We start from the raw sequence: 26,945 nt of genomic DNA on the forward strand, positions 1-26,945 counted from the left end.
AATTGCTTGTGCTCTCGTCTCTTTCCGTAGGACATGAAATGCTTTAATAAATGTACCATCAATATTGTTGCCATCTTGTCAAATATATCCATGTCTACTTTTCTGAAGGCCGAGCGACAGTTTACTCCAGTGCCTAAGAATAATTTAGAAGCGCTATTTTCAGATGAGTGCCTGCGTGCAACAATACCTAATTTCGTCCAGGTGCCTAAGAACATGGAAGTCCAACAGCTCAGAGAGCCACTCTTCAACTTCTCAGTCGACCTGTACAGGCAAATTGTCGCGCAAAATTGCCACAGAGAAAACATTTTCTTCTCTCCAGTCAGCATCGTTGCGGCATTCTCCATTTCTCTGGCAGGGGCACGTGGTAAAACTGCTAGGCAGCTCGCCAAAGTTCTACAAGTGGACAGCGAAGAGATTCACATGCATTTCTCGCGTTTTCTTTTTAAGCTGCGCGGCTTCGCACCCGACGTCGCCAAACGAATGTACTCTGAACTGTCGTTTCCACTTATGGGCACTTACCTCGCCGTTCTAGGTTGTTCTTACGACACTACTATAGAGTCCGTCGACTTGAAGAGCAACTACGAGAAGGTACGAGTCCAGATAAACGCCGGGGTCGAACATGCCACCGAATCAAATATCAAGGAACCTTTGCCCGACGGGAGCGTGAATGATCCGACCACCCAAATCCATGTCAACGCCATTTGTTTTAAAGGCATTTGGAAGGGGGAGTTCGAAGCCAAGTCAACGCGCCCTACCTATTTTCAGCTAGACTCGAAAAAAAGAAAAGCATTGACATGATGAACCGGAAAAACGATAACAAGATGGGTAACAGCGACGAGCTCAGGGCAAGTGCTTTCGAAATACCGTACTGTGGTGGCAGGACTTCCATGGTCGTTCCTCTTCCCGACAGGTATGACGGACTTTCCAAACTTGAGAAGCGATTGAACGCCAAGAAACTTCTTCAGCTTTTGAGAAATCTTCACTGCCGCTCCGGCGTAGATCTCTTTCTACCGAAATTCAAGCTGGCATATTTCATTAACCTTAAAAAAAGATAGATTGCTTTGGGAGGGAAAAATCTCTTCACGTACCCCAGCTGCTGACCTCACTGGAGCTCTCGACTTCGCAAGTGTTCCACACGGCCTACGTGGAGGTCACCGAGGACGGCACGGAAGCTGCTGCTGTGAGAGCCTTGGATTGTGTGCCCCGCTGTACTTCTCCTACATTTACCATAAACCGACCGTTCATGTTTGTCATATGCTGGCTTGATCCGAAAGCTATACTTTTATGGGTTCCGTTCGTGACCTGTGAGTAGAGTAATGATGACCCCAAAGGCTTAACATAATGCCAGTACGCATAGTAAGTGTCCGTAGAAGCGATACTCTAATTAGTGTTGCCTCTTTGTGCATAGATACACCTATTTCAGGATGCCGCTGAAGCAGCCTGTTCGTAGTCTAATGCAGTGATATCAAGTATTTGTTATGTACATCAGATAAAGACAAACTTATGTACCTGATAAACCATAACATAGGTCCTAAGTTTTTCCCTAATGAAAGCACCTTAACTCGCCCCTCGTTTTAATAGCGATCATTATAGCACAATGTGGGTCATCGTGTGGCCAAGTTAAGACAGGGGGTCAACCTACATTCCGAGCCGACATATATTCTGGCTTATACTGTACTATGTAAACGTTCTGATCGTACGCTATTTCTGTTTTCCAGTCGCCTTAATATTGAACACACCTTATTCCAGGGTTGTGCTGGTAAATTGTTAGATACTCTCGTGGATCTGAAATTTCATTATGTAGAACCGGTGTAAGGGCTCTTTTCCCACCAAACTACTGCGGTTTAAAGTGAGGCTTCAGGAGCAAAAGCATCTCTCACAAGTAGGTTAAAAACATTATTCGTAAGGCAGAAGCAGCCAGTAAGGCTGATGTTCAGAATTTGGTGCTGTTGTACAAAATGGCTTTTATTTAAATGCCTCATACTTCCCGAATAAGAACAATCTGGCCTATTTTACACTTTGTGAGTGTCCTTTATTCTAACAGCAGAGGGATTAAGAGCGTCAAATCTGACATATTGATGCGAAACAAGTTGGCATGTACGTGCAAGGGGTAAACTCGGCTGAACTACTCGCCGGGCTTACGTCTGGGGTATGCTCCAAAGATCTTAAAATCTACCGTACCCCGCACCTCCACCAGAAATGTCACCCAGCTAGTACAAGCAAGAACAGTTAACCAGCGACAGATTGGCAAAAAAAACATCTGCATTTAGAAATGGCTGATCCTTGGAGAGCGCACGCGCAACCACGAACTTACTCGTTGTCGCCTCAAGGGGCCAGTGTCATTACGTGCCAGCTTATTTCGCGTCAATATTACGCCTATACGCTGGCATACAGCAGGCAAGACCGTTTGAAACAGTTATACCTCCTTCACTTTATGCCTTCGTTTAAGTACTACACTCACTTTATGTAAGGAAAACACGAGGAAGGCAGGGAGGGCATGGAAATTCAAGACGATGAGCAAAATGAAAATAAGGCAAAGCGGGAACCCAGCATTTCGACAAGGGGACTTGTCCATTTCAAGGCGACATATGCTTTCCTCGGCACAGTATCACCAGCCACAGGACCACCAGCCTTTATGACAACCGGGACACCAGCTTTTATAACAAAATATTCTAATGTCCCCCCAAGCATGAGCAACATATTACGAAAAACACAACTCAATATTGTCAATTAACAAGCGTCTGAGAAAAGCGTTGCCGGTTGCACCAAGGGTGACCTATCACCGCAACAGAAACATTAAAGACGTGTTCGCGCACGCAACAGTCAACCAACACCATTCCCCCGTAATAAAAGCATGTTCCCGCTCCAGGTACAATGCCTGCAGGTACATTCAAAGTGACATGAAAATTAAAAGCACCGCAAAAAGCTGTGCACACTAAGTGGAAGCTAGCTTTACTTACACTATATCCGATGTGGTTTGTATGCTTCAATGTTCCATCTGTAAGAAACAATATATCGGTGAAACGGCAGAATTAACCATTCTAACCTAACCTAACCTATCCTAAAACGGATGTCGCGCGGACGAAGCTAAAAATCTTCCCAAAGGCATCGCCGAGCATTCGAACCAAGCAAGTCATAACTTTGATGAACTTAAGCTATACATCGTACAGTCAAATTTCCGTTTTGCACGGGACAGAAAATACACAGAATCATACCTTATCCATAAGTTCAAGACATTGGGACCAATAGACATAAACGTTTCAAAGGGAGCTTTAGAATCTATTCGCTATGCTAAATTTGAAACTTTACGCAGTAGCAGTTAGTTATTTCTCATTCGCTTGCTTAGTGTTTTTTTTTGTCTGTTTCTCCTTTTACCCCTTTCTTTTGTTCTTTTACTAATATATTTATTTCATTTTATCATTATTTCTATTTTTTTACAAGCACCGTTTTCTACCGCGTCTTTTATTCTCTCTTGCCGAGAGACGATAGAAGAGGATTCCTCCCAAAAACGTCGCTTATCAAGAGAACACGATCCCATAACAAACTCGTTTTATATACCCCACGTGACACACTTAGCACTCAGTCACAAGAGTGATGACATCAATATCAGGCACGAACCGAACAGAAAGCAACGTTCTTTCGCTGCCGGAACGCGGTCCTGGGAAGTAATTTTTCTCTGTGCAGAAAGAGCGCTCCTGGGGACATCTGAGATATCCTAGGGACTCCTTGCGAAAAACCGGTCACACGAGGGAAAACGAGGTCGATGCTAGAGAATTTCAGTACCCAGGAGTCTTCGAACAGGGTTACCACTTGTCCTCTATAGATGGCGCCACTGCAGCCGGCGCTTTCTGTATGGGGGGTGTCGAAAGCTAAAGCAACGTCGCACAGACCCAAGGCTATCTGGTTATGGTGCCTCAGCTACATTGTTGATTTATTACTCAGTGGCGAAGTGACAAAAGCCCGAAAATCGATCTCAGCTGGTGAACGAGGCCCCCTTTAAAGTGAGAGTAAAAGAAACGAGCTCGTCAAGGAGCTGCGACCGTGTTTCAGCGGCGAACGTGTTGATAAACAACGACGTAGCCGGCTGGAATTCCCCGTCGAGGGCTTCGGCAACGCCCACCCGGCGCCTTGGAGAAAGGCGCCAACAGCGACCGCGCTGTCCCACTTCGCGCTCATTGGGCCAGCGACATCGTTTAAACATCGCTGCGAGCATCACTGTCAGGTGTGTTTCTTCCTCTCTTTCTCTCTCTTTGACAGCCATTTTTGTGAAGTCTCTGAACACTTTATATTTCGCAGCCTTAACGAACAACGGCAGCTATTCGCTATGTTATACCGGCCTCCAAGCATATTTAACTGCAAAGAGGTAGGTCACTAATTCATAGTCAGAGAAGATAAAGGAAGTCTACTGAACTGACGAATAGTGAGTGGAAGACCTTTTACTTAAACAGTGGTTATTATAAATGTTGCTAGATTTTATCCTCTACATTTATATCGGTGGCCTTTATCGTACTTATTCTGGCTAATCCGGTTTCGATCCAGTAGCCAAGCATACAGAAGAACTTATTTCAGACGATACAGGTGGATTAAGCGTGTGCACAAGCACGATTGGTATTCCTACTACCAAAAAAACGTATAGGCTGACACCTAACTTTCGCGGTTGTATCTGTAATTTCCGTAATGCATATTTGTGGCATAAAAGGCCTTTACTTGTAGTACGATAGTCCTTACATATGGCTCTCTGCTGCACTTAGCTCTCTACCAGCAAGAAAACCACAGTGTCACTAATTGAATTGTTTCGCTTGAGCACGCGCATGCCACCTACTAATTTCGACTGTCGCGTGCGGTGAACACATCTGACCAACACAAGTTGTGGGCCCAGATTGACTACACACCTCCCCCCACCACCACCCCCCTGCCCGGCCCCTATGGCCTAATCTTTGTTTTCTGTAACTTCATTGCACTTTCTTTTGTCGCGAATACAAATGAAATTACGCGTGAAAATTCGTGGTCATTATTGTCAGCCTCTTTTCGTCCACTGCAGGACGAAGCCCTTTCACAGCGATGTCAAATTACCTGCGTCCTGCACCAGCTGTACCCCATCTTATATCTGCAAATTTCCTAATTTCATGACACCACCTACTTCTCTGCCATCCTCAACTGCGCTTTTCTTCCCGTGGTACCCACTTTGTTAATCTCATAGACCATCGGTCACCTGCCTAACGCATTACGTGGTCTGACCAACTCCATTTCTTTCACTTAATCTCTTCAACTATCATAATCTCTTTCAACTATCAACTAAGTCAACTAAGTCAACTATCTCAACTAAGCCAATTGCCCGTTTCTTCTCTAACCGACACCACTGTCTTCCTGTGTCTTAACGGTAAGTTTATCGTTTTTCGTTCCGTCGCTCATTGCGCGCTACGTAGTTGCTTCTCGAGCTGTTTTGCTTAACTCCCATGTTCTCGTCCCATAGCTTAGCACCGGCAGGATGCATGGATTCTATATTTTTTTTCAGATACAACGGTCATTTAGCAATAATTACTTGGAAATGCCTTCTCTAAGCGCTTCCATTCCCCCCCACCCCCCCAAATCCCATTTTTTTCTTCTGGGAGTTTCTTTCTTTGACAGATGTAGTCTCGCACAGCTTGTGGGGGGCTTACTATCAATCACGAATTTTTGTTCTCTTGACAAACTAGCGATCATTAATTTAGACTTCTGCGTATTAACCCCTCCTCCAAACTGATACCTACTATAAAAAGCAATAAAACCGCTCTGCAATCTACATTTCTAAGAGCCGGATTCTTTCTAAGCTAGACGTGAACATCAAGAAAATGAGACGACACAGATCGATAGACGGGCAAGTTGCCAGGACGCTCTGTCGGGGTCTTCGACCTCAGATGGAGCCAGAACGGCCATGCTGACGAGTGCTCCTTGCGACGTCGCATACACACTTCACAATAGAGATGGACTAGGCCGAGAGGGAGCGCGTGTCAGTCATTATAAACGCTCGTCAGTGCGCCAATTGTTGTTGCAAGTTGCTTGCGTCAAATCTCGGGTAGGGACATTCTTTCAGCTCTGTGGACGGGGCATGATCGCTTTCTGCACACACACCCACGAGGGGCTTAGCCAGGGGATGCTTATGGGGCTGCAGATCCCCTTCCTCCCCAAATTTTTTCGTGCTGTCATACACCGCCGACTGAAACAAGCCCCGGCGCTGGAAATCATTCTCTATTTTGTCGATAATGTCTTTTTCACGCTCGAAAAGACATTTCAGCGCGAACATGGCAAACTCGGGCTCGATTTCGCTGCAATGCCCACGCACCGGAGTAGCATAACGCGACGAGCCCCACCCGAGCACAAAGTTTCAAGGGCGTTTTGATGACGATCGAGCTCGTCACGGCATCTCGGGGAGGCCGCGGAATCTACGGAGCGCATGGATTTGAATCCCGAAACTTTATGGGTATAAAGTTCTCATACGCTTCTGATGCGAAAGGTGCCTTGATACTTCCAAAGTCGGGCTTTACATTTTCAATGCCGGAACTTTGTGGGTTTAATGTTGTTTAAGTATGTGACGGCCAAAGCTGCATCAACTTTTCTAAGGTCGTACATCGGACCACACAACGGGACCAGCCAAATTCAACACACCATCAGAAAAGTTGACAAAGCATGCAGCGAAGTTCGATGAGACGAAGCGTTATCGTAGTTCATTTGTGCCCGTCATCTCAGAGAAAAAAATACCAACATTTCACTTCCGCCAAAGCATCCTTCCCAAGACACTAAAACCAGCAAAGATAACTACGTTCCTATTTTTCTACTTTGACTCTTAGTCGCGAGGACGCATTGAGCCTCTCCAATTTTCTTGTTCTCGCTACCCGCGGGGCTGAGCCAGCCACAGCGCATGCGTTTTTCTTGTGTTCCCCGACCAGCGCGCGGCGCCCTTCGGTGTGCCTTTGTTTTTGTCTGGCCGAGTGGATTTTCGCCTGGCAGAGTTTTGGATGCCTTCTGGAAAGCAGACGAGTAAAATAAACAATGGTCGCTCGCCGCCATCACTGTGAGGACTCGACGGATTGCAACGCGTTCGCTTGAGCACAACCTCTACTGGAAGTTTTGTTTCGCCGGTGTAGAATGCCTGCCAGTATGCATGTGGTTCTCTGTGGACCAAGCGTCTCAAGTTTTCTTCGATATTCCTTCGTTAACCACATTAGGCGCCTAAAGTAGCCATTCGATTGTAGCCACCATGTTTACGTCTCAGTTTTTTTTTTCGGTGCGCCAGCTTGACAAAAGAAAGAGAAAAGACGTTGTTGCGGCGCAACGAATTGTCGTATGGTGAAAGTTCGATTTGGTTACTTCTTCTTTTGAGGAATGTAGCTGACCACGGGATGCTTCACTTGCCGGATACTGTTATTATATTATTGCGATAGGAATTATATGGACACTCGAAGCGCATTCCTGCCGTCGCCCTCATGTTCCGCATAAAGACCAAGTGCGATAACATCGTGACCGCGCTCCGCATGCTGCATGTGCGAGTGAAAATGCAGGGGCGGGGGGGCATGGGTGAGCTGACGCTGGTGGCTCAGTCTTGTGTGCGCTAGGGAGAAACGCGGGGAGGAAGTGGGAGTAAGGAAGCGGGGAGGAATATTGGTTCGGTTTATTATCTGCGATGAATTCGCGTAGCACACAGGCATCTCTCATTTAAAAAAAGTGACACGCAGGTGTGAGGATAAATGTTCTTTAATGCCCTCATACATTGGGTTGAACATGGTTGCGTGACATAATAGACGCTCCAAAAGTGAACAGCATGGCGCAGTGACCCTTTGACAGCTGAAGGTACCTCCCAAAAAGAAATTAGTCGCCGTATGGGTGCCGTCTACGTTGAACATTGCATTTCATTGGCCAGAGTGAAGCGTGTGAGCAGAGGGATCAAAGAAGGACGTGAAAGTTTCAACGACTATCCAAAACCGGGCCAAAGGCACTGTGCAATCACCCCCAACACAATTGCAAAGGTTCATGAGTTGATTAGACAAGAACGGAGGATACGCATCGATGAACTGCCAGAGCGTGTGAGCATCAGTCACGGTTCGGTACACACCGTAATTCATGAACGTCTCGGTTATCGGCTCTAGTATGCGCAATGGATGCCCAAGATTTTGAGCCACCCCCGGAAGACGGAGAGGTTCGACGCTGCCTTGACTCATCTCATCCGGTATCACAATGAGCGTGACGACTTCTTGTCTGCAGTTGTCAACGGGGACGTATAATGGTGCCAATATTACGAGCCTGAAACACGACGGCTATGCTTACAATGGAAACATTCGAATTCACCACCCCCAAAGAAAGCAAAGGCCGTCATTTCCGCCAGAAATGCGTTAACTTTTTTGTTCGATCGTCAGGGGCCATTTATGATCTACTTTGTTAAACCTGGAGAGACTAGCAATCGTTTCCGATATTGCGAAACGCCGGATCGGCTGCGTGCTGCAATCAAGAACAAGCGACGTGAAAAATTGACGAATGGGGCCATCTTGCTCAATGACAATGCCCGTCCCCACGTCGTTGCAATATCCGCAAATCCGCAACTAGCAAATTTAAAGTGGGAAACGTCGCAATATCCGCCATACAGGCCAGACCTGTCGCCTTGCTATTTCCACATTTTGGGGCAGTTCAAGAAACAGCTCAATAGAACCAGACTCATGTCGGACGACAACATGAAAGAGCCAGTTACAGAATTTTTGATACAGCAAACCAAGGATGTCTATGAGACTGGAATCACGCGACTAGCCAGCGGGACCAATGCCTAAATGCTCATGGTGATTTGAAAATGAGATACCCCATTTGTCATATATTCGCATTACCTCACTTTCATTTGGCTCGCCCTCGTATATTTTGCCGGACTCCTGCTTTTTGTATGTGCTCTCTGTTGCTGCTATAATTTCGGCGCACTTACTGAGAATAGACGAACAGTGACAGCTGCTCCTGAGTAATACATTGGAACAAAGAATAGCGCCATTGAGGTTTTTCCCTGGCCGTTGCATATGTAGGAAAATGTGAACAAGGTTGTTTATTGACAAAGCTTCATTAAAATATTTGGCCCCAACTTGTTCATTTCACTCTTACATTTTTCATATCAGCGCCATGCACTGCTTTGCTGGTTTCGAATTGATATAGTTCTAAAGTTCGTGTGATATTTGCTTAATAAATGTAGAAGAAAGATAGAAGCACACACACACGCACACGCAGGCACACACGCACGTACACACACGCGCGCACACACACACACACAAACACACACACACACACGCGCAAAACGCAACGACAAAAACTAAAACGTTTAGATTTCGCTTCGGGATATCATCTTTGTCGTACACAAGACTACACACGTCAACGTTTTTTAAGAGTCTGGAGCAGACAGTGAATATATCTCTTCACGTTGTTATTACTTTGCAAAAAAAAGAGTATTAACTCTGCCTAAGAATGCCTGCCCCGTGTGCCAACAAACTGAGGATACAGCTCCATTGTGTTGAGGCACGTTTCTCACATGTGCCTTTCCTATTTGGCAGAAGGAATAGAGAAGGCATTTATGATGAAAGCAGTGGGCCCGTATGCACAAGAAGCTCCTGTGCTAGAATTGTTCGGAAGAGCAAATTACAGCCAATACTGATGCTGTACGTATTAGTTAAGGTGGCTGGGCAATAGCAAAGAGCACGTATGAATTAAAAGCTTTCACAAGTTGGCCCCTCAGAGTCGGCCTAGCTGCTTTGCTGGCTTTGAAGTGATATATAGTTCTCAAGTTCGTGTGATACTTTCTTTACTTATTAAATAGACAAAAACATAGAAGAATTGGCATCAGTTATTTCTGGCACTACATTTGGGACATGCAAGTCTATTCTTTTATGAAAAAATATATATTTTACTTGTCTTGACAGTGCGTAGTGTTCAAAAATTTGTTGGCAGCATCATGAATCATTTTGAAAAAGGAGTGGCGGCACTAAAACGACTAAGATAAGAAAAAAAGCACACACTGACAGCACTGACTTGCAACTAAACGTTTATTGCCCAAAGTGCGAACACCAAAAGGAAATTCTCCTGTGCAACAGAAAAAAGAAAGACAGGGAAGGCCACACAATCTGTTTAGCTCTTTTGCCGGTTTTTGTATTATCTATACATTTTATCAAGAAAGTATGTCGGTAAAGGCACCTCTCAGCTCACACATTGGGCACACATTATTATTTCCCACGTCACTTCACGCATGAACGCGCCGTGTGCCTGCTGAAATGGCCAGACAAGCTGTGCACGAGCTGCTATTCGAAAAGTTCGTAACAAGCAACCGCTTAGTGTTCAGCTAGGCAACGAGTCAAGTCAGGCCCCCATGACGTGAACTGTTCGTATTGGTTGGTACGGGGCAATTAGTGGCACGCCTGGTACTTGAAGAAAAAGATCAGCGACGCATTCCGCCTGTTTTTGACAATAGCGAATACAACCATTCCTTGCTATCAGCGCGTCTTTAGAAGCGAGTGCTACGCCTGTGAATTGGCACTGACACCAAACACACAGTCACTTCTTAATTCCTGTCATATATTCAGCACTGCACTGAATTTCGCCATTTGTTGATGCCTGTGTGTTCACTTCTGCTTCGCTGCATAAAGCCTGCGTTCATCGTTCTTGCCATATAGTGAGGAGCCACAGGGACTAATTTCCGCTAGCGTGGTTCGCTCCCATTACAGGACTCTCAAAAATCTATTTCGCTTCCCTGCAGGCATTTCAAGCATGGCCGTCAACAAGCTTGGAGATTCCGTCCTCAATTTCGCCGTGGACTTGTACCACCAGCTGTCGCCAAAGGGTGTCCATAAAGGGAACATCTTTTTTTCGCCATTCAGCATCTCGGCTGCTCTTTCAATGGCTCTTGGAGGTGCACGGAACAGAACTGCCAAGGAAATGTCTGCTGTTCTTCGAGTTGACGGTGAACAGATACACAACCACTTTTCTGACTTCCTCTCGAAACTACCATCCTACGCTGCCGATGTGAAGCTCCATATCGCCAACCGAATGTACTGCGAAAAGACGTTTCCAGTCTTGGAAAGCTACCTGGCTCTTTTGCGCGACAGCTATGGAGCTACTATCGAGTCCGTCGATTTCAGGAACGACTACGAGAACATTCGACGGCAAGTCAACGCCTGGGTCGAACGAGCCACAGAATCCAAGATAAGAGATCTCCTTCCCGGAGGAAGCGTGGACGCTTTTACCACACTTATCCTGGTAAACGCCATCTACTTTAAGGGCTTCTGGGACTCACAGTTCAACCCTGATGCTACTCGTAGTTCTGATTTCCACCTGGACTCCAAAAACAAGAAACTGGTTGACATGATGTACCACGACGACCATTATAGCATGGCCAGCAGCGAGGAGCTCGGTGTCACCGCCCTGGAGATCCCATACCGAGGCGGCAAGACTTCCATGGTCGTGCTTCTACCCAACGACGTCGAAGGACTGTCGAACCTTGAGGAGGCATTGACGGCTCCGAAGCTCGCGAAACTGCTGAACAATCTTGGTGGCTTTACGGACGTTGAGCTATATCTGCCGAAGTTCAAATTGGAACAGGCGATCGGTCTGAAGGAAACGTTGCAAGAAATGGGAATCAATGATTTCTTTTCGTCGGAAGCCGACCTGTCCGGCATTAGCGAGAAGGAAGAGCTGTCAGCTTCCGATGTGGTTCACAAGGCGTTCGTAGAAGTAAATGAAGAGGGCACCGAAGCCGCCGCTGCCACAGCAGTAATGATGGTAGCCTGCTGCATGTCCTCTATGCCGCCACAGACCTACAAGTTCGTTGTGGATCGGCCATTTATGTTCCTCATTCGTAGCTGCGACCCAGATCTCGTGCTCTTCATGGGCTCCGTTCGTGACTTGTAACTGAAACACATAAAGGGCTCTGCTTCGTTGTTGATCATTCTTATCGATGTTACAAACGGCTTGCTGATTTATTCCAGGGCATAGAAAATATTGCAGAAAAAATAAATGTTGCAATAAACCGTTTTACGCTGCTGAAACGTGTCTGTGGCTCTCATTTCACAGGCGGGACACAGCATGTGTCTCTTCGTGACCCTACGTGTACAATGATGTCCCATTATTACCAACAAACACTAAACGCGTTTCTTGACGTCCAGTAAAAATGGCTGTGGTCAAATACCTTAGACCATTCTTTCTATTACATAGAATAAGCTTTAAGTACATTGGAGATTTTTAGATATTCAAAAAGCATTACGCAATACCCCTTGCGTACATGTCTCTATGAGACTTTGTATGGCCGATAGTACTTGAAACGCATAGCCGCTTGCCGGCAAGCCCGCTTGCCCGCCCGCTCCAGAGCCATAAACCTTAAAGCCTCGTCAAAGGCTTCAGCAGCATTGGCAGGCACATTTTCTGGTTTCTGTCTTCCTTTATGGATGAAATAGTTGCGTGCAACGTCAATCGACTACCGTTGATCACTTTCACGTACATTCGAGGACTGCTTTTGACAAACGCGCTCTGACTGGCGAAAGCGGCTGAATGATACAAGTGTTGAACCACTGCCCCTCAAAGCACACACTCTGGTCCTATTTTGTTTAACTTCTTTCTCTGCACTCGGCTGTTCCTGTTACCGTCTTCATCATTTCTCTGTAGCCGACTTCGTCATAGTTTTGTTGCCTACTTTTTTTCACTTTTTGCCACTTGTTACATTTGTATATTCGGGCACCTATCTAGCAACAGATATTTGTTCTCGGACATTAGACAAGAATACACATATTCAGGACACAGTTTTGTAGAGATGCCTCTTTCAATGCTATTCCTTGACGCGTCTTTCCCGCTCCATCGATAATCAGAGTGACGTTCAGTTCGAGTTATCATCCTGTTCAGCAAGCCGTGAACGTTGAATGATTAGAGTAGCATTGAATCAAGCAGGAGTCATCGCTTAAATTTCGCGGCCCCAATGCCGCACGCCCAGCTGTACATTAGTGTAACTATGCATTACCAACCAGCCCAAGCCTAAACTCTTCTGAAGTCCACATACGTAGTGGCCTAACTTGTCAAGCCGGGGACATACCCTGTCGCACATTCGCAGCGACACAAGTGTACTGTCGGCAAGACAGCTGATGGCAGCATCCGCGGAGTAGGAAGAACGAGCAAAGATTTCATTTAAAACACAGCATTCGTCTTTGGCCACAGCCTCTCTGCTTTGCAGCCTCGACAAGCGACCTTCGTCGCTGATCACCAAGCAAAATAAAAGGGAAATGCTGTCTCTCCTTCGCTAAGCGGGTAGTCGAATCCTGTACCCTTGGATAGGCCCTCCAGCCAGTGGCGTAGCAACAGGGGGGGCCGGGGGGCCGGGGGGCCGGGGGGCCGTGGGCCCCGGGTGCAGGGCCAGTAGGCGGGGGGGGGGGGGGGGGCGAGGCTGTCATATACATCTGAAGACACCCGAAAATTGTCGATATCCTCGCCTTCCTCGACTACACCAGGGGGGGGGAGGGGGGAGGGGGGAGGCGTGACAAAAGAGCATAGGGCCCCGGGTGCCAGACGGCCTAGCTACGCCACTGCCTCCAGCTCTGTCCAGCGTATTCTGTTTACTTATTCAGTGATGTTAACTTTCCACTCATAAATTGGCGTAATCTATCATTATCTTGTCCATCTTCAGTGGATTTTCTCAACTTGATTTTAGATCTTAACCTGTTCCAGGTCGTTGACAAACCAACCCGTGGCACTAACAGTCTAGACCGTATACTCACCAACACTCCCGAAACGATTGAATCCGTAATTCATCTAAAGGCTTTAGCGATCACGATCTACTTCAGGTAACAATCAGTGTTCCACTACCCTTTTCAGGGATCTCAAAGAAAATAATACGTGATTATAACAAAGCAAACTACTCGAAAATAAACGATGAACTTTAAGTATTTTTCAACCGCACGCTACTTCCTTTTTTTATAATCGCTCGGTGGAAGACAACTGGGTATGTTTCAAGAATAAAATGTCTGCTGTAATTAACAAATATATCCTGTTGATCTCGATAACAAATGACAAAACAAATCCTTGCTTTAATAATGCCCTGCGTAAGCTCAGGAATAAAAAGAAACGTCTGTACAATACCGCCAAACGCGTCAATAATGCTCCTTCGTGGGAAAGGTGCAGGCCTTGCTTAAAAAACGTACTGTTCTGGCTTAGCTGCAGCTAAATATAAATATTTATCCACAGATTTACCTTCTCTCTTACTCTCTTACATCCGAATCCGAAAAAGTTTTGGCGAGTTATATCACCTGACCGTGACTCTGACCGGATAGCCTAGCTACTCCCCTCTCTGACAATGAATACCCCTCTGCGTTTAATACGTTTTTTTCATCGATTTTCAGCCGCGAGGATCATACCAATGTACCTGATGTTGCTGATTATGACTGGCAATTCATGAAAAGTATTGAAATCTCGGTGGAGGGAATGGCATGTCTTATTAATAATTTGTAGTTATCTACTTCATCTGGTATTGATAATATTAGTTCCAAGATATTAAAAAATACCATTTCTACATCCAGTAACATTCTGTACCATGTATTCAAGCAGTATTTGTCATCGGGACAGCTGCCCAATCACTGGAAAATGGCCAAAATCATACCCATATTTAAAACTGGAAATAAAAACTCCCAGGAAAATTACCGTCCAATTTCATTGACATGCATTTGCTGCAAGATGCTCGAACATATAATTGCTTCTCATATTTATAATCACCTAGAGTCCAATAATTTCTTTTTTCGCCATCAACATGGAGACACAGTTACTTGAATTCACGACTGACCTGCACCTTGACATGAACAATAACCAGCCGACCGATTGGATTTTCTTTGACTCTTCCAACACATTTGATTGTGTAGCTCATTTTTCGCCTTATTGCAAAATTAACTGCAATTCTAATTGACTCCTTTACTCTTACAAGGCTTCGTAATCTTTTTTAGAATCGTAAACAGTTCACAGTAGTTAATAATATTTCTTCGTCTCCTACTCACGTTACTTCTGGTGTACTTCAGGGCAGCCTTTTGGGCCCTTTACTCTTCCTAATTTACATAAAAGACTTGCCACTTAATGGTTCTTCTCGCTTACGTATTTTCGCTGACGACTGCGTTATTTACAGATCAATTAACAGTGCTGACGACGACCTGGCCCTTCAAAATGACCTCAGCCTAATTCATAATTGGTGTAACACCTGGTTAATGACTTTAAATGTATGAAAATTTCAGGTAATTTCTTTTAGTCGTAAGCGTGACAACTCACATTTTTTATACAACGTCAATAATAGAGAATTGTTACATACAGTATCGTATAAATATATTGGTGTTCACCTAACCGAAAACCTCTCCTGGACAGACCACATTGCAGCCGTTTGCGCAAAAGCTTCAAGGACATTTTACCTACGTAGTAATCTGAGTAATTCACCTTCCAACATACGCAAATTGGCCTATCAGAGATTTGTTCGTCCGCAGCTCGAGTATGCATCATCTATTTGGTCCCCACATCCTACATACTTAATCGACATGCTTGAATCAGTCCAGAACCGAGCTGCCCGCTTCATTTCACGTAATTATAGCCATTATTACTTCAGCGTAATGCAAATCAAACTCGATCATTCCATACAGCCTTTAGATCTTCGCCGTATTATCGCTATGTTATCCTTGTTTCCCAAATATGCTTTTAATGCCACACAATCCACACTGCATATCCAGATCGCCTCGAACACGTCTCGCCGATTAAATAACCACTTAACTTTTGCGCGCACGTACGGTACGACACATGCTTTTAACTTTTCCGCACTCCCTACGGTCATTCGCTTCTGGAACAATCTGCCTGATCACATTGCTTCCGAGTCAGATCAACAAACATTTCGTCATCTCCCACTGGAGCATTTTTCATAATAGCACTTACAAATCACTTCATCTTGTTTCTTACACTTGGCAATGTACTTCGAACTTCTTGTGATGTTTTTTTTTAATTTTTTTATTGATGCATTGCTATCTCGCTCTTATGAATTGCTATTTTATGCTGCGTCACGTATTCACTTGTATGCCCTGTTTATATTATTGCTATTTTGCTTCTTTTTCCCTAAATATCCCTTCGAGAGTTGTACTCCCTGATATGTTCATTTCTCGTGTATTTTACTTTCTAGTATTAGTGTCTTACGTTAAGTTTTACTCATGTTATTTCCTTAAGTGTACCTTTGTGGCCTTTCATTACTTCACTTGTTCCTTTTTCATGTTTTGATCTTGGTGCTAATGTTGATGAGCCCTGCGTTGAGGTGTATCTTTTGTATTACAATTTAGAAGGCTGCTTACACTTCTATTTTTTTTGCCTTGATTTTGTAACCCCCTTGCACAATGCCCCCATAGGGCATGTAAGGTATTTTAAATAAATAAATAAATAAATGTAATTTTTGTCCGCTTTAGATGTACCATTAGATTTGATTCACAGAATTGTGATATCATTTTTCTTTGCTGAGTTACAGAGTTGTAAACTTGATAGTGTCGTTTCCTGAAAATTTATAATTCTTGCCAATTTGTAATATAAACTTGACGACCTAAATAAAAAAATCACGACCAGTCGCTAGATTTTGTTTTTCTTTTAAGTGCAGCATACCTTTCCATGTTTGGTGCAGTGGTTGCCGAGAGAAACAAAAATTCTCCTTTTACATGTACTTAGACAGGAGCACCCAAGCTAAAGCTTCCTCTTAAGAGCCCGCGCCATATATATTCACACAATCTTGTTTGATTTATCCATCTATTTATCTACCTTTTGATTTATTTATCTATGTATCCTCTCACACTGACCGAGTGACCCGAGTTGTCTACCGTAGCCTGGGCCACAAGCAATGTGTTACGTTTTGCGCCAGGCGTGTTGAAAAGGATCAGACAAGTTCCGGGTGAATGACGTTTATTAACCCATGCTTGTGGGTTGAGGCTCGGCAAGAAAGAGAAGGCCGCTAGCAAGGGGCACTCTGCTTTTAACACTTAGTGGCGCATGCGCACTTCGCAGAGTGCTCTTATCAAGACGAGCGCCAGCCGACACAACACCACCTCCCCTTTTAATGGAGCACACAGTCACTCAGAGTCCAGCTTGGAATCTATCCGGTGGGCGACGATCTCGCATGGGGTAGCGTCTTGCCTCGGCGGGTGCTGGTGTTGCCTGTTGCGCAACCGGAGTTACCATGGGCGGTTGAGGACTGGAAGGAACTGGTGCGCCTGCAGTCTCAGGATAAAACAGGAACTCGCTGGTCGTAACTTCGCCAGCTGTTCCATGCCTAGGGGTAACGTCCTCTGCAGGCCTCTGTAACAGCTGATCCTGGTGCCGACGCCAGGTGAATGTGCCCCTCGGGGTGGTTGCACGTACTTGGAAAGAGACAGGTCCTGTTTGAGCAACAATCACAGCGGGAGTCCACTTTGGTTTTCCAGAATAATTACGTGCTAACACGCTGTCGCCTACCAAGAAGTGACGTTCGCGACACGGACGACTTAATGCCTGAGTGCACTGTCTGTGTGCTACTCTTTCCCCCACGGAAGGCTTTACGGCATCTAGCCGACTGCGTAAGCGTCGTCCTAGGAGCAATGCCGCCGGTGATTCACGAGTCGTCGCATGTGGCGTGTTGCGATACGACAGCAAAAATTTATGCAGCTTTACCTGCAATGTTCCTCCTGTGCCGTCTTTGCGCAGCGCATTCTTTAAGGTCTGGATGAAACGCTCTGCCAACCCATTGGAGCTGGGGTGGTAGGGAGCCGTGAGGACGTGGCGCGCTCCCATTGCCTGCACGAAGTGCTTGAACTCCTGCGAAGCAAACTGAGGTCCATTATCGGAAACAATTGTTTCAGGGTAACCAAAACGTGCGAAGAGCTCAGTCAAACAACGAATCGTGCTTTCTGTAGTTGTCGATCTCATTTCGAAAACCTCTGGCCATTTAGAATGTGCGTCGACCACCACTAAAAGCATGGTATTCTGAAAAGGTCCCGCAAAGTCTACGTGAACACGCTGCCACGGTGAAGTCGGCCATGACCACGGGTGAAGAGGTGCGTTGATTGGAGCGTTACGTTGCTCTTGACAACTAGCGCAGCTTCTGATGCGAAGTTCCAGGTCCGCCTCAAGAGTTGGCCACCACACGTAGCTGCGTGCTAGTTCTTTGCTGCGTACGATGCCGGGATGGCCGTCATGGAGTTCGTCCAGAACGAACCCTTGTAGCTTTGCAGGCACGACTACTCTTGCGCCCAGCATGACTCATCCCTGATGCACCGTCAGTTCGTTGCATCTGCGAAAAAAAGGCTTCAACTGTTCATCCTTGATCGACGCGGGCCATCCTACATTTGTGAATTCCTTCACTTGACAAAGAATTCGGTCTTTACATGTGGCAGCCGCGATATCTCGACTAGAAACAGGCAACGAGTCCAAGCGCAACGAATAAAATGTTTCCTCTGTTTCTGTGGTTTCCGCTTCAAGAACTGGCAGCGGCAGACGCGAGCAGAAATCGGCTTCAGCGTTCTCGCTCGATTTTTTGAAGATAAGATTGTAGGAATAGGCTGCCAACGTAACGGCCCAGCGTTGCAAACGAGCAGCCGCGATGGTGGGAATACCGGTTGTCGGGCCCAATATTGTTTGAAGCGGCTTATGGTCTGTGACCAATGTGAATGAGCGCCCATAAAGATAGAAGTGGAACTTCTTTACACCGAAAATGATGGCTAACGCTTCTTTCTCCAGTTGACTGTATTTCTTTTCCGCTTCAGATAGCGTGCGTGAAGCGTAAGCAATGGGCCGCGCCCTTCCGTCATCGTAGACATGAAATAGGACCGCTCCTACACCATACTGAGAAGCGTCGCATGACAGCCTAAGTTGTCTTTCAGGGTCATAGTGTGCGAGCGTAGGTGGTTGTGCCAATAGCGCTTTCACTTGGTTGAACGCTTTTCTAGCATGCTCGTCCCAGTGCCACGCTACCTTTTTTTGCAGAAGTCTGAAAAATGGTTGAGCTATCGTTGCTAACTGGGGCACGAACTTACTGTAATAGTTCACAACGCCCAACAAAGACTGAAGCTGCTTCTTTGATTTTGGTTCTGGAGCCTGGAGAAGTGCGTCAACTTTATCTGACAATGGGGCAATGCCTTCAGCGCTGATTTTGTGCCCAAGGTAGTGAAGTTCGCTTTGAAAAAACGAGCACTTCTCTTTCTTTACCCTGACACCTCGGCTTTGAAGACGCCCCAGCAGCGCTTCGAGATTAGCTAAGTGGTCTTCTAGGGTTTTCCCAGTTACCAAAATATCATCTAGGTAGCAGCAAACACCCTTGAGGTCCTTCAACATCGTGTCCATTATCTTTTGGAAAATCCCCGGCGCGGAAGCGATTCCAAAAGGTAATCGGTTGACGACAAACAATCCTTTGTGCGTGTTCAAGGTTAGGTATTGCTTTGAGGCATCAGACATGACCACTTGCTGATAAGCGCGGTTTAGGTCGATCTTTGAAAAATGAGTGCCACCAGACAGAGCCGCGAATAAGTCATCGACCTTCGGCAACGGGTAACGTGTGACGTCAAGGCACGGATTCACTGTCACCTTATAATCGCCACAGAGACGTATGCCACCGTCTTTCTTGATAACGGGTACCACTGGCGTTGCGTAATCTGACGTGGCAACGGCCGTTATGATGCCCATTTTTTCCATCTTCGAAAGTTCAAGCTCAACCGCCTTTTGCAGTGCGAACGGCACGTTTCTTGCTTTGAGAAACTTCGGTGCCTGATTAGGCTTGAAATACAGCTCGGCCCTTTCTTCTGTAATCATGCCTAACTCATCTTTAAATAGAGAGTCGTACTTTGCGATCAAGGCGTGTAGCCTTTCCTCTAAACGACAAGAAAAAGGCAGCTCTGACCTTGGCAGCTGGTGGACGTTCCAGATTTTGCTCCACTCCAGCCTAATTGCCTGAAGCCATTCCCGACCCAGCAACGGCGGCCCCTCCTGGTCGACGACGTATAAAGGAAGGCTCGCCGTGTTGCCACCGTGCTGCACCTTGACTTGCAGGACGCCTTTTGGGATCACCAGGGCTCCTGTATAGGTGCGGAGCTTCACTTCTGTCGGGTTGAGCCTGGCTGATGAAAGAAATTGGCGGTATTGTTTGAAAGGCATGACTGTGACGGCGGCACCTGTATCTAGCTCCATATGGACTGTCACATCATTTACTTTCATCGGTACCATGATGGGCTCAATACTGGGAGCAGATACGCCCTTTACGGATACCACTTCCGAGCGGGATACTACCGATAACGTTTTTACAGTGTCTTTGAAGGGGCGTTTCCCTCGCGACGTGCTGGAGGTGCTACGGCAAACTCGTTGTAGGTGTCCCCTTTTGTTGCACTTATAGCATTTGTCATTTACGTGGGGACACGCTTTGCCGGAATGTTTCGGCGACCCGCAGCGAAAACATGCCTGCGACTGGACACTCGAAGTCGCCTGTACCTTATGAATGAGGTTGGCTGTAGACACCCCTGCACGGGCTTCCGCAGTGCTTTTCGTTGCCGCCTCCATAGCCACAGCGCGTTCTACCGCTCTCTGAAACGTAAGCTTGCTATCCTCCGTGAACAGCACTCGCTGTATATCCTCTCTTAACAAGCCGCAGACGAAGTGATCCCGGAGGGATTCATCTAACGCGCTTCCAAAATCACAGGTGCGTGCTAGCTTCCGTAGCTCGGCAATGTAATCAGAAATGGACTCGCCTTCGACTTGCTGCCTCCTGTGGAACTTTGCTCGCTCGCCAATGACCGACGGTTTCGGCGACAGATGGTCCCCCAGCGTCTTCTTTAGTACCTCGAAGCTCTTGGCTGAAGGCAGCTCCGGGGCAACCAGCGATTTCAGAAGACTGTAGGTACTGGGGCCTATGATGCTCAGGAATGCATGTACAATCGCCCAATTTTTTAACCTGAACGCGCGAGCATCGACCGGCCAGTCGATAAGCGCCGTATAACGGAGTACAGCGGCGAAGTGTGCGAGAATACGCCTGGCAGAGGGAAGCTGCATTGGACTGTGCATTGCGCGCACGCGCGTATTCTCGCACACTTCGCCGCTGTACTCCGTTATACGGCGCTTATCGACTGGCCGGTCGATGCTCGCGCGTTCAGGTTAAAAAATTGGGCGATTGTACTGTCACCTTCGGGAATGCGGTTGACGATAAGAAACGACGTCAGCCGTTCTTCGTACGACGCCCAGTCATTCGAGGAAACGTCGAATGGTTCCATGTGGCCCAGTTGAGCAGCAAACTGCGTCGAACCTGCACTGGCTTCTTCGTTCATGGTATCAGTCAGCGAAGAAAAGAAAAAGCAGTACTCTTCAATCGTCGATACTGAACAGAGGCTGAATGCCGAGAACACTTGCCTTCCTTGACGCTGCGCAGCTCTTCAAAATCCCATCTTCGTCGCCACGTGTTACGTTTTGCGCCAGGCGTGTTGAAAAGGATCAGACAAGTTCCGGGTGAATGACGTTCATTAACCCATGCTTGTGGGTTGAGGCTCGGCAAGAAAGAGAAGGCCGCTAGCAAGGGGCACTCTGCTTTTAACACTTAGTGGCGCATGCGCACTTCGCAGAGTGCTCTTATCAAGACGAGCGCCAGCCGACACAACACAATGTGCTCCCGGTCGTGATGCAGCCGTGGTCCTTGCATCGTCATCATTCCAAGTTCGTCGCCCAACTTTCGTCGTGCCGTCATCATGTCATCATCGTCACACAGTAGCCGCCATCCGGTTGTCGTCGAACCATCGTCATCGTTCCAGAAACTTCATCCAGTTGCTGTTGAGCCGTTGTCATCATACCGCCTTCGTCGTTCCATAGACGTCATACTTTCGTCACTTCGTCGTAGTCATGCTACGTCATTCAAGCGGGATTATGCCGCCGTTGTCGTGCAATACGTTGTCACGGCGTGGTCATCTTACAGTCGTCGTCGTGCATTCGTTGTCATACACCGTCGTCGTGATCCGCTTCGTCGTTCGTTTCACGTCACACAGATGTCGTCACACAGTCATGGTCATGCCATCGCCGTCATACAGTCGTCGTGACCCCATTGTCTTCATTCCGCCGTCGTGCTGCCTACTTAGTCGTTCCATGTGACGTCATTCCTTCTTTGTCATTTCCCCCATGCAGTCGTCGCGATGCCGTGATGGCCATGCGCGACCCTCGCGAGCGAGTCTCATAGTAAAGTGGGCCTATCCCGGAGACAGTGCACGTCACGTACAGTGGAACCAATGGAAATTTCAGTACGACCACTGCTGATCCTAGATAAAAGTGTTTTCAATAATGTGGTGGGTCGCTACACTGCCTGAATACCAATCGCATTAACATCAACCGTCTTCGTTAGTTAGTTTCTGTCGAAATCATTTATCTATGCTTCTACACTGACAACACAAAACAATGCGAACCGATCAGCTTTTAGTACTGAAGTCAATGCGAAAATACCACAACTGTCAATCCATTCACTCGGAAGCAGCCTTACTCGAGTATGTATGCGTACAACATACATAGCAAATGTTTTTTTGATGTGGTGTTTAGCGTGCTCAAATTGCACAGTGGGTTGCGAGGGCCACTGTATTGTGCGGCTGCGGATTAATTTGACACATATGGTGTTTTAGCGTACACCTACACATCAGCACGGGAACGTTTTTTGCGTATCACCTCTATGGGACGCGGCCTCCGCGACGGGGAGTCGAAGCGCTGTGGAGACAACGTGTGTATGGCGAATCATGAAGCAACAAATGTTTAGGCGCGGCAGAAACACCGTCTCGGTTGCAGTCAAAGAATTGGCCCCGTGAAGAGATGCACGCAACAATGAGCACCAACGGTAAAAACACTTGCTCCATCTCTGCTCTTCGGCCCCTACTGCGTCAGCATGGGCAAGCTAACTCTGTTCGCCGATTAGTTAAGACGCATAAACTTCATGTTTACTAGCGTAGTGGGAAATTAGCTAGAAAGTTGTTTTTTTTTTGGCACAACAAGAACAGTGCGCTTAGCCACTGCTGCACCTTCGTCAGCAGCACTTGCGGTAGCTATCGTGCTTCGAAGCTCTTTTGTTCCATGTTATTTTGCACTACAACTTTCACATTGAAGAGAGTGAGTTTTCCGGAGTTTCGAACGGTAATAAAACTATTCCCGGATAGCGTACCTCATTGGAAAGAGATCATGCACACTACACACGCTGTTATCTCAAAAAATAATTCCTATCTTAATATTATTTCTCATGTTAACTAATTCGTTTCATCGCACTGACAAAGGAAACAGTTGACGCGTCGGCAAAAAACACTGCATTAACGGCGTGACTATTCTGGCTGACTGCCTGTCGATCATGTAATTGATTCATATTGTATATCCATCTGCTCTTATAACTTACTGCTGGTTATTGATATACCGAATCCATATCGTATGCCTTCTGACCATTTGTGCTATGTAACTCCGCCATCTTGAACGGACTATCTCACGTAGCGACATCCCTTTTTTCCCAGGTATCCGAAATCATGGAGAGCCAAACGCCTGACGAGCCACTCCTCAACTTCGCCATCGACCTGTACAAGCACCTCGCCGAGAAGAATGGTCGTACAGGCAACATTTTCTTCTCACCATACAGCATCTCCACGGCACTCTCCATGGCTCTGGCCGGGGCGCGTAGTACCACGGCTCAGCAGCTGGCCAACGTTCTACACGTCACCAGCGAAGAGGTTCACCAGCAATTCTCTGGTTTACTTTCTAAACTTGGAAGCCTTGCCCCCGATGTGAAGCTACACCTCGCCAACCGGATGTACTCTGAACAGACGTTTCCGGTTCTTGAGAGTTACCTTTCTCGTCTTCAGGGCTCTTACGACACCACCATTGAGTCCGTTGACTTCAAGAACCACTACGAAGAGGTTCGACGTCGGATTAACGCCTGGGTCGAAGAGGTCACCGAATCAAAGATCAAGGACCTTCTCCCCGATAATAGCGTGGACGCAGTGACCACCTTGATCATCGTAAATGCCGTCTACTTTAAGGGAACTTGGGATTCACATTTTCCTCCCAAGTCGACGTGCCAAATGAGTTTTCATCTGGATTCAAAGACGAAAAGAAAAGTAAATATGATGCGTCAGAAAAATGACTTCATGATGGGTCGCCTCGTGAAGCCAGCGGCAAAGGCCTTGGAAATACCGTACCGCGGCGGCAAGGCCTCCATGGTCGTCCTCCTGCCCGATAAATACGAAGGACTGTCCGAACTTGAGGATGGCTTGACAGCCGAAAAGCTTTCGGGCCTCTTGAATAATTTTGTCTTGGTATCCGGCGTCCATCTATCCTTGCCGAAGTTCAAGCTAGAGCACTCGATCGATCTCAAGGGAACCCTGACTTCTATGGGGGTCAAAAACTTCTTCACGCCGGCTGCTGATCTCAGTGGAATAAGCGATATGGGCAATCTTATGGCTTCCGAAGTATTCCACAAGGCCTTCGTGGAGGTGAACGAAGAAGGCACGGAGGCAGCTGCTGCTACGGCCATCAAAGCTATACCCTACTGCTCATCGCCTCTGTTTAATGTCAACCGCCCATTTATGTTCTTCATACGCAGTATAGACCCAGAGGCTATCCTTTTCGTGGGTTCTGTTCGCGACCTTGAAGCAGATGAATGTTCCTTGTTTTCAGCTAATGCAGAAGGAGAAAACTCCGAAAGCAGCTCATCAACGCCTGCGTCCTCGGATGACTCCAATTCGGAGTTAACGCCATAGCATTTATATGTTGAACAAGGATATTGTCCCACGCAATCAGTAGTGTATTATGATCCAGTTGCTCGTAACAACTTGTAGTACCAGAGTTTAGTGGCTACTTGTGTGGCTTTGTTAATTGGCGTGGCTACTAAGCCTGATGTTGTAGCTGTGTGCTTGCCTTCTGCTCCAATAGTGTCTTCTATTTGCTGTTTACTCCACAGTAGTGTAATAATAATCAGTCGCCAGTAAAGCCCTACTTTCACTAATTATCACACACTGCATGCTGTCAAGTATTTCGTACATACAATTTTTCGAGAACGCCGTGTAGACGCTGGAAAAAACATCAAATTTAGCTCCTAGCGTGAACATTTCAGCCACCAGCACCGTCTCGCCAGCTTACATTTTTTTGCAAGAATTCGCTCTGGACAAAGCGCTTTTGCAAATGATGCTCTGTCTCTGGAAATTAAATTACATTATGTGGTTTCACGTTCCAAAGCGTCTTTCGAAGTCTTCGAAAGGCACTATAAATTTGGTCACGGTTTCCAAATTAATCTTTTCTGTTTAACGAAGATCTCGATATAACGAAACAATCTTCCAGTCGGGCCGACCTCGTTGAATAGAGTTCCCACTGTATAGATAGAGACAGCCGGCCAAGTATAAGTAGCGAACCTTGCTTAGTGCGCGTTTCAAGTTGGTCTTAAACGCTGTGCATGTTGACTACGGCAGAATGGTTGTCGTCGTGTATTACCAGGGAGAGGTTGATTTAGAGAGAAAGCGAGGCACGAGACAGTGTGGGCTGAATGAATGAAAGAGGCCTTTATCTGCAGAAGGTATGGATACCAGGCTTAAATAGGATTTGAATGACCGACCACGGTTGCCTATGGCCTCACCTTGTTGAGCTCGAGGTCGCAAGTTCGAGCTCGGTCGCGACGGCTTCATTTCGGGGACGGTGACGAAATAAAAAAAATGCTCGTGCACATATCAAATCAAGCAAAAATAAATCAGTTTATTCCGGTTTTCTTACAAAAACTTAGGCATTTAAATGCCCGGTAAAGAACCGCAGGTGGTGAAAATGGACCCGGAATCTCCCACTACCGCATGCTTCATAATCGTATCGTGTTTTTGGCGCGTATAAAACCTTACAATTTTATTTTCTATAAAATTTTCACTAGAAATTAAGCTCCTTGGCTCCCATTATTCTCCTCTCCGTCCTAAAGTGACTTTTTATATCTTTTCGTTGTCGCTAGCCGGAACAAGCAAAACTGTGTTGCACTTCCAACGCTGTAAGTGGTTGTGATAGCAAAGCTCAGTACTAGCAGTAGGCCGATGGCCTGGGCGTTTTGCTGAACCGGTGTCTTGAGCGAATGTCATAACCCAGCTCTCCATGATTAGTAGTTTGATCACCCTAGCAGTTTGGCGAACTGGTGCATTCACAAATTGTGTTAACGGAACTCTGCACGAGCAATAAATAGTCTGATATCGCCCTAGTGGTCTGGTGAACTGACGTCTTTAGTGTGACCCGCTTTTACTTCTACTGCTGTCGTACGTTGCATTCGCTGCCTAGTCGAGATAAAAACGGCTCTGCGTGCGCGACGTTCTTTGTAGTGGCGACTGCCTTGTCTGCTGAGTGTAATATCGGGGTGGTTTGATTATGCGAACGTCTTGGTTTGCTAATTACATTGGCTGATGAATATGGCGCCTGCGTGCCATCGTGCCTGTTAGTTCGGTGAAACGACAGGGCGATTACAAATGGGGTTGGGGACAGGAACGCCAGTACCGGGTACTTGAAATATGTTTCTTTGATAAGGAAACAGCGTTGCTGCACGAAACAGCCAAACTTGCTAACTTGACACTCTCGCCTGACATGGCATGCCACTTGAATCCGTACTGAAACGTTCCCCCCGTATGCAGTCCAGTAATCATGCAAGTCATCTATGCGATTCTTACGGGAATTACGCGACCTTAACATAGATTCCCTGACAAAAAAATATACACGAGAGGCAAAGGGCACTTTCCCCAGGCCTTCCTTTATATATATATATATATATATATATATATATATATATATATATATATATATATGTGTGTGTGTGTGTGTGTGTGTGTGTGTGTGTGTGTGTGTATATTATGGAATGCATATAGAACCGCTTCAGTGAATGCGGTTCAGTCCTAAATTAATAATGTTGGCTTTTTATCTCTAATCAACCAGTACAACTT

General features: G+C 46.4%; 3 protein-coding genes across 5 annotated transcripts in view; 2 read left to right on the forward strand and 1 right to left on the reverse strand.

The window, feature by feature from the left end:
* Positions 1-26,945, reverse strand: part of LOC135904734 (ipis-1-like) — a 196,699-nt gene that overhangs the window by 112,609 nt on the left and 57,145 nt on the right. The window contains exon 1 of one of the 3 annotated variants that reach the window (XM_065435677.2): positions 2,961-2,985. The exons of the other annotated variants lie outside the window; for them this stretch is intronic. The gene's annotated coding sequence lies outside the window, so the exon portion shown is untranslated. Of the gene's footprint in view, positions 1-2,960; positions 2,986-26,945 lie in introns of those variants that run through there. 3 annotated transcript variants of the gene reach the window in all.
* On the forward strand, positions 3,844-26,466 carry LOC135904767 (ipis-1-like). The gene is made up of 2 exons (XM_070522304.1): positions 3,844-4,222; positions 23,508-26,466. The coding sequence occupies exon 2, from the start codon at positions 23,520-23,522 to the stop codon at positions 24,747-24,749; it is 1,230 nt and encodes a 409-aa protein (XP_070378405.1). The 5' UTR covers positions 3,844-4,222; positions 23,508-23,519; the 3' UTR covers positions 24,750-26,466.
* LOC139048004 (ipis-1-like) lies at positions 5,288-12,038 on the forward strand. The gene is made up of 2 exons (XM_070522305.1): positions 5,288-5,380; positions 10,751-12,038. The coding sequence occupies exon 2, from the start codon at positions 10,762-10,764 to the stop codon at positions 11,899-11,901; it is 1,140 nt and encodes a 379-aa protein (XP_070378406.1). The 5' UTR covers positions 5,288-5,380; positions 10,751-10,761; the 3' UTR covers positions 11,902-12,038.

The sequence above is a fragment of the Dermacentor albipictus genome, chromosome 7, assembly GCF_038994185.2.
Source record: "Dermacentor albipictus isolate Rhodes 1998 colony chromosome 7, USDA_Dalb.pri_finalv2, whole genome shotgun sequence".
NCBI classification, from domain to species: Eukaryota; Metazoa; Arthropoda; class Arachnida; order Ixodida; family Ixodidae; genus Dermacentor; species Dermacentor albipictus.

Coding starts and splice junctions, on each gene's coding strand:
- LOC135904767 (XM_070522304.1), top strand. CDS start 23,520: ATGGAGAGCCAAACGCCTGACGAGCCACTCCTCAACTTCGCCATCGAC.
- LOC139048004 (XM_070522305.1), top strand. CDS start 10,762: ATGGCCGTCAACAAGCTTGGAGATTCCGTCCTCAATTTCGCCGTGGAC.